The sequence below is a fragment of the Pseudopodoces humilis genome, chromosome 26 (assembly GCF_049639895.1).
Source record: "Pseudopodoces humilis isolate 2021_Gansu_Grassland_sample_001 chromosome 26, ASM4963989v1, whole genome shotgun sequence".
Lineage (NCBI taxonomy): Eukaryota > Metazoa > Chordata > Aves > Passeriformes > Paridae > Pseudopodoces > Pseudopodoces humilis.
Window position 1 is genome coordinate 4,224,761 of NC_142225.1, and position 11,140 is coordinate 4,235,900.

At 50.9% G+C, this 11,140-nt stretch overlaps 1 protein-coding gene across 4 annotated transcripts; it reads left to right on the plus strand.

Moving 5' to 3' along the window:
* The first annotated feature begins 2,312 nt into the window (after positions 1–2,312).
* Positions 2,313–10,650, plus strand: EIF2D (eukaryotic translation initiation factor 2D). 4 transcript variants are annotated; one of them, XM_088067291.1, is made up of 15 exons: positions 2,313–2,431; positions 3,462–3,652; positions 3,876–3,959; positions 5,963–6,053; positions 6,620–6,727; positions 7,037–7,326; positions 7,423–7,540; positions 8,010–8,055; positions 8,192–8,295; positions 8,415–8,573; positions 8,695–8,784; positions 8,890–8,985; positions 9,193–9,313; positions 10,110–10,284; positions 10,363–10,650. In XM_088067291.1, exons 1-15 carry the CDS (start codon positions 2,376–2,378, stop codon positions 10,629–10,631), a joined length of 1,998 nt encoding a protein of 665 aa, XP_087923417.1. In that variant the 5' UTR covers positions 2,313–2,375; the 3' UTR covers positions 10,632–10,650. The 4 variants fall into 4 exon arrangements, with proteins under 4 accessions (XP_087923417.1, XP_005529388.2, XP_087923416.1 ...); XM_005529331.3 differs by having other exon boundaries at positions 10,385–10,650; XM_088067290.1 differs by lacking the exons at positions 2,313–2,431; positions 3,462–3,652; positions 3,876–3,959 and adding an exon at positions 4,905–5,068 and having other exon boundaries at positions 10,385–10,650.
* Positions 10,651–11,140: the final 490 nt, after the last annotated feature.

The window sequence follows — 11,140 nt, forward strand, 5'->3', positions numbered from 1 at the left end:
AACGGCCCCCGCCCGCCGCCCGCCCGCGCCTGCGCAGCGCCGGGGGGCGGGATCGCGCTCGGGGTGCGGAGCTCCGGCGGTCGCTTCGCTGCTCCCCTCAGCCTAACCTGCCCCACGGGACCCCCGCACACCCCGGGACACCCGCACCCCGCGACCCCCACACACCCCGGGACCCCCACACACCCCGGGACCCCCGCACACCGCGGACCTCTCGGCCCGGAGGAGAGGAGGCCGCCGGGGGGCGGGATTGCGCTCAGGGTGCGGAGCTCCGGCGATCGCTTCGCTGCTCTCCTCAGCACAGCCCCCCCCGCGGGACCTCCCCACACCCCGGGACCCCCGCACCCCCCGGGACCTCCGCACACCCCGGGACCCCCGCACACCGCGGAACCCCCACACACCGCGGAACCCTCGCACACCGCGACCCCGCACACCGCGGAACCCCCGCACACCGCGGGACCCCCGCACACCGCGGAACCCCCGCACACCGCGGGACCCCCGCACACCGCGGGACCCCCCCACACCGCGGGACCCCCGCACCCCGCGGAACCCCCACACACCCCGGGACCCCCGCACACCGCGGGACCCCCGCACACCCCCGGACCCCCCCACACCCCGGGACCCCCGCACACCGCGGAACCCCCGCACACCGCGGAACCCCCGCACACCGCGGGACCCCCGCACACCGCGGAACCCTCGCACACCGCGGGACCCTCGCACACCCTGGGACCCCCGCACACCCTGGGACCCCCGCACACCGCGGAACCCTCGCACACCGCGGGACCCCCACACACCGCGGAACCCCCGCACACCGCGGGACCCCCGCACACCGCAGAGCGCTCTGCCCGGAGGAGAGGCGGCTCCTCGAGGCGAGGCGTGTAAGAACGTTCGGTAGTAACGTATTTGCGGAGAGGCGGATGGGGGCAAAACGCTGACTGCTGCACGCCGGGGGCTGTGGGAAAGCACAGGCTGTCCGATTCTGCCAGCCCCTCTGCGGGAATTGATTTGGAGTAAAAAGTCCAGGAGAACGTCCATGAACAGCCACGGATTTCACCTGGTAGAGAGGGAATTACAGAGCTGGAGGCATCGGTGGAGTTTCAGAGCATGAGGGCTCTCTAATGGGATATAGGAGGTGTATTTATTCCCTTCATGAAATTAATAAAATAAAAATTAAGTCTGTGACTTCCTGGCTTTTCATAATTCCCTGCCAGGAGGGGACAGCCGGGGGGGATTTGGGATGTTATCCCAGGGAACAGGGACAGGAGGAGAGGGAACGGCCTCAGGCTGGGCCAGGGGAGGCTCAGCTTGGACAGCAGCAGGAATTTCCTCATGGAAAGGGCGGCCAGGCCTTGGAAGTGCCCAGGGAGGTTTGGAATCCCTGTCCCTGGAGGTGTCCAAGGAAGGATGGATGTGGCACTCTGGGCTGGGGACAAAGTGGGGATCGGGCACAGCTCAGACTCGATGATCCTGGAGGGATTTTCCAATCTCAGTAACTTTGTGATCCTGGGAAGGCTCCAATTACTACAATACTCCTGTAATACTCATTCCACACTCCTCAATCTCCAGCTAGAAATCGATCAGAAACACTCAAGCAAATGTATAAATGACAGCAAGAATGCCCAGCCAGGGCCAGGTGCCAGGGCACATTAACCAGAAGGCAGCTCAGAAGTTTAAGCACAAAAGAAGCCCCACACTTCTGAGAACCCCTCGTGTGGAGGAGCCCGGGGGGCGCTGTAGGGGGACCCCAGACCCGGGCGGGGGAACCGGGATCCCCTCAAGGAGCTGGGGCGGGGGAACCGGGATCCCCTCATGGAGCTGGGGCGGGGGAACCGGGATCCCCTCATGGAGCTGGGGCGGGGGAACCGGGATCCCCTCAAGGAGCTGGGGCGGGGGAACCGGGATCCCCTCAAGGAGCTGGGGCGGGGGAACCGGGATCCCCTCATGGAGCTGGGGCGGGGGAACCGGGACCTCTCAAAGAATCGGGGCGGGGGAACCGGGATCCCCTCATGGAGCTGGGGGGGGGGGGAACCGGGACCTCTCAAAGAATCGGGGCGGGGGAACCGGGACCGCTCAAAGAATCGGGGCGGGGGAACCGGGATCCCCTCATGGAGCTGGGGCGGGGGAACCGGGACCCCTCAAGGAGCCGCGGCGGGGGAACCGGGACCTCTCAGAGAATCGGGGCGGGGGAACCGGGATCGCCTCAAGGAGCTGGGGCGGGGGTCCCCAATGCGGCCGAGGGAGAGCGGGAGCCATGAGGGCGGCGGGGCCGGGGTCGCGGGGGCCCGGCGGGGCCGGGCGCCGTTTCCAGCCGGACGGTTTATGGGCACGGACGGCGCCATGGCGGCCGCCGCGGGCTGAGGGGACGGCGCGGGCCCGCCATGTTCGCCAGGGCGTTCCGCGTGAGGGCCAACACCAACATCAAGGGCTCGGACCGGTGAGTGCCGCGCCGGGACCCCGCAGGAACCCCCGCCTGGCCGGGGGGATGCGCGGGGCTCGGCCTCGGGGCCGCGGTCGGCGGTGCCTCTGCGGGTAGCTGCTTTCACCTCCCTGCCCCGGCCTGAGCACGGAATGTGCGATTCCTTGGAAGGTGCTGCCGTAATTAAGCCAGGTTTAATTGAAATGTCATGCCGAGGTCTGGATGAGCCTTCTGTGTTTATTTATAGCAGCGTTTAGTGCCTAACGGCAGTAAGTGAGCTGAAGAGGGGTTTTGGATAAGGACAAGAAGTGACAGGAGTAGGGGGAATGGCTTTAAACTGGAGGAGGGTAGGTTTATACTGGATATTAGGAAGAAGTTATTTCCTGTGAGGGTGGGGAGCTGCTGGAACAGGTGCCGGAGAAGCTGTGGCTGCCCCTGGATCCCTGGAAGTGTCCAGGCCAGGTTGGACAGGGCTTGGAGCAGCCTGGGACAGTGGAAGGTGTCCATGCCATGGCTGGGGTGGGACTGGATTAGATTTAAAGTCTCTTTTAACCCGAGCCATCTGTAGTTCTCTAGTTCTTTATGTTCCTGAGCAGCGATGCTGGGCTGACCCCCTGATTGTTCAGGGTCACTGGACACTGCTGTGAATGACCACAACCCCCCCCGTGCTGGTCACTGGGGCTTAAACTTCAATTAAAACTGGGGGACAGGGAAATCTGTCTGTCCCCTGCTCCAGCTGTGGGTGACAGGCTGGGCAGAGCGAGTGTGGCACTCCCAGGTGGAAATCACAGCACAAAACAGAGGCACGGGCTGCAAACAGAAGCTGAAAGCAGATGTTTAAGGAAGATAGGAGCAGGGCAAGTATATCTGGTATTTTCCTGGTATTCTTACATCATCTGTAAACCCACACACAAATGCTTCAAATTATCTCCTGTGAAAAGGTGGGAATTTCAGGAACAGCCAACAAAACTGTAACAGCAGATGTAGGAATTAGTTTGAGGGAAGGCCTAGACAGCTTTGTAACACATTTGGGATTTTATCATTGCAGGAGGAAGCTACGAAGTGATGTGGCAGCAGCTTTTCCCACCCTGAGCACTGAACAACTGGCTGAGTTGGTTCCAAACAAGGAGGAGCTCAATGTCATCAAAATACACTGTCACAAAGGGGAGGCCATCACCATTTACATGAACCACAGGAACCCAATACTGTTTGAAGCTGAGAAAGTTCTGTATCCAACAGGTAGGATTGGAATAATCCTCCCTCTTTGCTTACCTTCCCAGTTAATCATTGTGGCATTGTTTTGATTTCACATTTCTTTATGATGCAGTTAAGTGTTTTATTATCCAATTAAGTTTAATCTTCATGGTTATCCAAGGAGAGTTTAGTCTTAAAGATTAGAAGGAACAACAGCCAGAGATGGTCTTAATGATGGATTTTTAAATTTATTTCTGTTTTGGAACAGTGTACACTCTGTGGGTCTACCCAGACCTTCTCCCTGCCTTTACAACATGGCCCCCAGTGCTACAGAAACTTGCAGGAGGAGCAGGTAAGAGCACCAGAATTTTGTCCCTTTGCCCTAGAAAAGGGAGTTACCTTTGGGGCTTTTTAGGTTTTTTCCTTCACAGGGGTAAAAATGTACCTGAAACAAGTAGAAGGGATGAGTACTCAAAAATAATTTGTGGTGGTGTCCTAGAAAGGAAATAAATTAGCTGTAAAAAGAGTTTGTGAATGAAAGAAAGTAGGTGAAGCTGTGCAGTAACCAGCTCTGTGTGGGAGGCTCAGATTTGGAAATCCCTTCTCAGAGTGACAAGCAACCCTGAACTGGGACACAGAACTGCCCATGCCATTGGTCTGTCCCTTTTGAAAATTCCTTTGCTGCCACTCTGCTTCCTGTCAGTGCCCAGGTGAACAAGCTCATCATTCAGAAGGGAATTTATTTTGGAAGCTCTAGTGCAATCACTGTCAGCCAAACTGTGGATTGTGCAGGTGAGGTTGGAGCTGAATTCCTGGCTCTACCAGGTTACTGGTTACTGGCTCTACCACCTCATTATGGATCAGGACTGACAGGAAAGGAGTCTGTTTTCTGGAACCTGCTTTGGATGCAGTTCAGACTCAGGAGAATCAGCTCATTATAAACTTTAAATTGCTGAACTGCTCAAGCAGAAAAAGATTAAATTGCAGCTGCTGCAGCCTTGGTCTCTACCTGGAAGTGCTCACATAGGAAGGGATGTCTTTTTCCATGATACAGCATCTAAAGTGGAACTCGGGTCTTCTCTCTGGTTTGTTTGCTTTTGGCGAAATTAAAGTGCTGGAGTGTGTAGCTGTGATAGACATCTGAGTGAGCCTCTCATACTGACCCAGTTTCTGGGGAAAAAGACTTGCTAATGGGGAAGGACATTGATGAAAGAGGCCTGTGGGTCATTCATCGCCCCTGGCAACCAGGCTACCTCTCTTCGGGATCCAAAGATAAGGAGCTGGCCAAGAGACAATGGCAACAAAGGCAGGGGGAGAGGTAAAGCCACTTCTCAGAAGGGAGGGGAAAGGCACGAGGCTCTCCAGTGCTGTAGATTGGAGCACTGGAGGAGGTTCAGTTCCTAAAAGCAGCGTGTTTTGGGATATCTCTTCCATACATTCAAATAGCTGCTGTCTGCCCGGGTAATTTACATAATTTAAAGCTGCTTACGTGGTCACATTAAAGCCTTGATGTGATTTCTGTCCCCAGCCATGCAGAGCTCTGGTGGCAGTTGCAGACTTCATTCTATTCTTGATAAAAATAGTTGTGACAATGAATAGGGGGAAGAATCTTGGCTTCTGCAGCCTCCACATTAAATCAGGGATGCTGAGAATAATGTGAGTGAGATGCCTGCAGAGCCAAGCCATGGAACAGCTCAGTGCAGGAGCCTGCAGAGAGCTGCTGGGAGGGAGAGCAGCTGCTGTTTCCATCGTGGTGATGACATCGTGCCACACCTGCAGCATGGAAAACCTTCCTTTGCTCACATCCCAGTCTGGTCATTCCAGGTGTGGGAAGCAGAAGGAAGCAGGGGTGTAGTTTCTGTTCAAAATAGCAAGGAGGCAGCTCCCTGAGAATTCCCAGCTGGCTGCAGCTGATGTGGCAGATTTGGGAGGGATGGAGCAGCAGTGGCCACTTTGAGGAAATCCTCTCTCCAGGGAAGAAGCTGCTGGGACATTCTTCCCTTGGGAAGGGAGAGAGTAAATGGGTAATTCCTGAAATTTCTCCTTCTTCCTTTCCATTTCCATGCCATTAATGAAGAGGAGCACTGGGAGCTCGTTAAAAACAGTCCCTCAGGTCTGACAGGGCTGAGCAAGCTTCACTCCTCTGCAGTGCTTTGGGATGTGCCCAGCATCCTTATGGATTGGATCCCGCACTCCGCGGGGAAAAAGCGCTGCTTTAGGAGGAGAAACAGAGAATCCTGTTCTCCCGGCGCGTGCTCGGCTCGTGTTTTTGCTGAGTAACGGGAGGGAGGGAGGCGGAGGAGGCGGTGCCTGAGCGTTTCATTGAGAACTGGGTGCGCTTCATTCTTCCCGCAGACCTGATGCTGCCAGGAGTTGTGGTGCCACCTTCTGGCCTCCCTCAAGTGCAGCGGGGCACGCTCTGCGCTGTCACCCTCCTGGGAAACAGGTACAGAGGGTTCTCCCATCCAGAACTTGTCCAGAAACTAAAAATGAAGGGCTTTGAGGAAATCAAAGCAGCAGCGTTGTCGTGCATTTGATGCACTGGGAACCTAAGCAGTGGAAAATGCAACAGGAAAAAAAATATTTGTTTTCTGGGTTAGGATCTGTTTGAGCTGAGGTGGGAAGCTTTGTAAATTGGTTCTTTTGGACCAACGTTTTTAACAAAATATTGTATTCTGCACGATTGCTTTTGTGTCAGTGTGGAAATTGAGTGAGGGAGTGCTCAAGCCATTGGTTTTCTCTCACTGCTGGTCTCTTCTAGCAGTGCATGTGCTTCTAGCAATTTATTAAAAGCAAGAATGTGTCACTGCAGAACCTTCACTTCATCCAGGCTGCACTTATCCTCAGGTTTCTTTGGAAAACCTTATATATCAGAAGGATAACCAGAAAATACGTAGATGCTTGAAAAAACCCAATCTGTAAAGAACAAAGACGCTGTAAACTAAATTCAGTCTCACACAGTCATACAACGTGTTTGTGTTGTCCTGCTCCAACATTCCCTTCTTTTCCCAGAGCTCCCGTGGCAGTTGGAGTTGCCACCATGTCCACGGAGGAGATGCTGGCAGCTGGAATGAAAGGAAAAGGCTTTGCTGTGCTGCACACTCACCTGGATCACCTCTGGTGGGTAACTGCCAGGCCTGGGGGAAAAAGTGCAACAGGTCTCACGTGCTTACTGAAATCCAAATCTGTGCCCCACTAAGAGTGATCTACCAGGCCAACTGACTGAATTATTTGGGTACAGCTTAGGTAGCACTTTTACTTTGAACTCACCTTCCTCCATAAATTCTAAATAAATTTTACAGTTCATTGATTGCAGAAAAAGACCTGTGCAGGTGCCAGTGCCTTTATTCAAGGGTGACATCTGTTCACTGTCCTGTGGTTCAAAACAGCAAAAGGAAAGCTGTGTTCTGCTTTTTCTTCCTTTTGTAGGGAATATGGTGACAAATCTTCTCCTCCTACCTTAGCTCCCTTGGTAACGGATTCTGCTGCAAAGGAGAGTGCTGGAGACGAGGAGGAGCTGCAGGAGAAGGAGCCTGGCAGCAGCTGCTCCCCTGAGCCAGAGCAGCATGTGGAAATCAGGGATTTGAGCCTGAAGGACAGAGACACTTGTGCAGAAGTGCTGGGGAAGGAGGAGCTCCATGAGAACAGAGCTGCAGAACCAGCTGAGGATGCCAGCACAAAGGACCAGCAAGAGGCTGAGGACAGCAGGACCCCACAAGGTATTTTTGGATCCCAATGAAACCAAACCTCGCCCTTTTGGTTTGCTGAAGCCCACAGACAACTCACTGCCTACCTGTCCTTTTCTCTCCCTGCAGAGCAAATGGATGCATTGTTTAATCAGTGCTTTTTCCATGCCTTAAAATGCAAAGTAAAGAAGTCAGAGCTCCCTCTGCTCACCAGCACGTTTCTAGGCAGCCACATGGTCTCCTGCTGGTATGTGGGAAGGAGATGGAATTGGGATTTGCATGCTGGGATTTGGTCTTTAAAACATGGAGACTGTGTGGGGTATTTAGGAAGAAGGTTTTGAGTGAAAAATAAAATCCAGTTCTTAGATAAGGTTATGCTCACATTTGCCATCAAGTACTTTGATCAAATACAGTCCTTATATTAAATAATTGGATGTAAGGATTGTACAGACCTGGAATTGTGCTTGGGAGCCAACTTGACTTGGCTGACATTGTTTTTACCATGGTTTAGTTACCTGAGTGGCTGCTTGCCTGCCCACAAGAACATCAGCACTAATTTCACTCATCACATTCTATTTATCACCTTCTTGGGAGTAATTCTTTCTCTGTGTGATTTGTATTCATGCTGTTAACAAACTTCTAGCATAAGTAGCAAGATTTAAGAAGAAGTGAAAGGTGACTTATAATTAAAGAACTTTTAAAAAATCCATTTATAGCCCTGCTGGAAAACAACTGGACATAAAGAAATCAAGCTATAAGAAGGTGAGATTTTTCTGTTGGCTTGGGTGGGTTTTTTTTAAATTAATTTTAATAAGAAACAGAAGAAGAGAAAAAGTTTAAAACAGTAGCGGGAGTTTAAAATGCTTGACTCCACATTTCTGGTTGTTGCTTTCTTCAGTTTTCTAAATTCCTGCAATGCATGCAGCACCAGAGGGTCTTACAAGTGAAGGAGCTGAACAAAGGTGTGGAGAGCATTGTGGACGTGGACTGGAAACACCCAGAGTATGTAGAGTATCAGTCTTTAAAGGAGTTGGGAGTCTGTGAAAAAAGGGAGTGGAATCTGCTGCTCCCAGCTCTGTTTTTCCATCCCTTTTACTCACACCAAACAATTCCTGTGGCAGCATTAAAGCATTTGTAGTGCCTGAAGGATTTTCTTCAGCCTCTGCTGCCCAAGACAGCAAAAGTGAAGACAGAGAACAAGTGTACCACGCTCCTGAAATCATTCCACTCTATGGGGTCTCCACAAAAATGATCCCACTCTTTCAGGAATCTGGACACAGGTAAGCACAAAAAGTGAAGAGAGACCAACAAAACTGCAGTTGGTGTTTCTCTTTTAGTGCCAGAACCCATTGTTAACATCCAAATTGTTAAAATTGAGTTAAAAATTCTCTTTGTCTTCAGAAAAGGCAGCATCCTCTCAAGCAGTGAGGTGAGAAACATCATCATTAACTACGTGAAAAGTAATGAGTTGGTTGATGAAACAAACAAAAAGTGAGTACAGGTGAAGTTTTCCTGCCCTGCTTCCACGGGAGAGGCTGAAATTAGAGAAAAAAGAAGTGACCTGGTTTGCACCTTCTGTGTGCTTTTGTTTTGTAGCTTTGTAAAGGTGAATGCCATTCTGTGTGACTGCCTGTTGGATAAATCAGAACAGGATGAGATCTCACACCTTAAATGGGATGAACTCTTGAGCAGGTGATTGTTCTCTCAGTATCCCTTCCCAGAACTGCACAGATTTATTGCCTGCAACTCAGACCCCGTGGTGGGAGCTGCCTGAGTTGTAATTTCCTGGAGATAAATGGGAACAAGATGAGATCTCACACCTTAAATGGGACAATCTTTTGAGCAGGTGCTTGTTCTCAATATCCCTTCCCAGAATGACACAGATATTGCATTGTCCAGGTGCCTTGAACGACTGCAGCCCTTACACCAGGTGACATTTTCTGGACAAGAACCCGTGGTGAGGAAAGGAAACATTGAGCCCATTGACATCAGCATAGCACAGAGATCATCAAACAAGAAGGTGAAAAAAGACAATTAAATGAGGAGGGTTGAGCAGTTGAGATTCCCATCCTTGTTAACCCCTCAGCACTGATGGTTCCCATCCTCGTTAACCCCTCAGCACTGATGGTTCCCATCCTCGTTAACCCCTCAGCACTGATGGTTCCCATCCTCGTTAACCCCTCAGCACTGATGGTTCCCATCCTCGTTAACCCCTCAGCACTGATGGTTCCCATCCTCGTTAACCCCTCAGCACTGATGGTTCCCATCCTTGTTAACCCCTCAGCACTGATGGTTCCCATCCTTGTTAACCCCTCAGCACTGATGGTTCCCATCCTTGTTAACCCCTCAGCACTGATGGTTCCCATCCTTGTTAACCCCTCAGCACTGATGGTTCCCATCCTTGTTAACCCCTCAGCACTGATGGTTCCCATCCTTGTTAACCCCTCAGCAGTGATGGTTCCAATCCTTGTTAACCCCTCAGCACTGATGGTTCCCATCCTCGTTAACTCCTCAGCACTGATGGTTCCAATCCTTGTTAACCCCTCAGCACTGATGGTTCCAATCCTCGTTAACTCCTCAGCACTGATGGTTCCAATCCCTGTTAACCCCTCAGCACTGATGGTTCCAATCCCTGTTAACCCCTCAGCAGTGATGGTTCCAATCCTGGTTAACCCCTCAGCAGTGATGGTTCCAATCCTTGTTTACCTCTCAGCACTGATGGTTCCCATCCCTGTTAACCCCTCACTCAGCACTGATGGTTCCCATCCTTGTTAACCCCACAGCAGTGATGGTTCCCATCCTTGTTATCCCCACAGGTGACAATTATCAAGAACCTTGAGCTGTATGGTCTGGACCCACAGTGTGTGGCCAACACTCTCCAACAGAAGGTGCAAGCCAGTGCCACCATCAGCCCAGCACCAGGAGCAAAGGACAGAGTCCAGGTCCAGATCCAAGGCAACCAAATCCATCATCTGGCCAAGATGCTGCTCGGTAAGAAGAATCTGGAACTGGGCTGCTCGCAGCAAAACTTGAGTTTTTAATTCTTATTTAACTCTTCCTTACCTGAAGTGAGCTCTTGGTTGTGTTGCAGAAGACTATCAGCTACCTCGGAAATACATCCAAGGCCTGGAGAAGGCTCCAAAGCTTGGCCGCAAGAAGTAGGAGAAAAAAAATCTACCATGAGGATTGCTCAGCTCTCATTATTTATAGAAGTGTTTGCTGCTAGCAAATCAAGGATCATGTACAGGCCCTGCTCATACCAAAATGAGTCCTGGATGTTTACAAGGTCTGGAATTCACCCAAATAATAATACTGCTCCAGGTGTTAATTTTTCATAAAAATAAAAAGCTGAATCAAGCCCTTGGTATTATCCTTTTGTGATTTTTTTTTTCCTGATAATTGATACTGAAGCACTGGATGCTACAGTGGCTTTTGTAGTTTAACATTCTTGTTTTGCATCTTTGATCAAGGATGTGGAATAAACCTCCACTGAAATATGAGAAAATTATTCCAACAATGCTGGGACAGTCCAGTGTGTTCTGCCATTGAGTAAAACCCACTCTGGTATAGATTTTTACCCTTTTAAACATTTTCAAGTATTGAAATCAGACATTTCAGTGCTGAGAATTAACTGTATTAGCTGGACTTCTGTAGTTTGTGTTATTTCTATATATAAAAATACATTTTAATGTATGACATGAGCTGTAATTTGTCTCATATAACAGTGCTGTAGGCCCCAATTAAATATTAATTATATCTTTAAATTTAAATTCACTTTTAGGAAGGATTCCTGCATTTCCCTTTAGACTTAATCCATTGAAGTTCCACAGGAGGGCACCAGTAAAAG

What these genes read in the sequence shown, in the direction of transcription:
- EIF2D (XM_088067291.1), top strand. Translation starts at nt 2,376, where the DNA reads ATGTTCGCCAGGGCGTTCCGCGTGAGGGCCAACACCAACATCAAGGGC. An exon ending in GAAACTTGCAGGAGGAGCAG is followed by an intron (nt 3,960 to 5,962) that starts GTAAGAGCACCA and finishes TTCTTCCCGCAG; the next exon opens with ACCTGATGCTGCCAGGAGTT. An exon ending in GTTGATGAAACAAACAAAAA is followed by an intron (nt 8,785 to 8,889) that starts GTGAGTACAGGT and finishes TTTGTTTTGTAG; the next exon opens with CTTTGTAAAGGTGAATGCCA.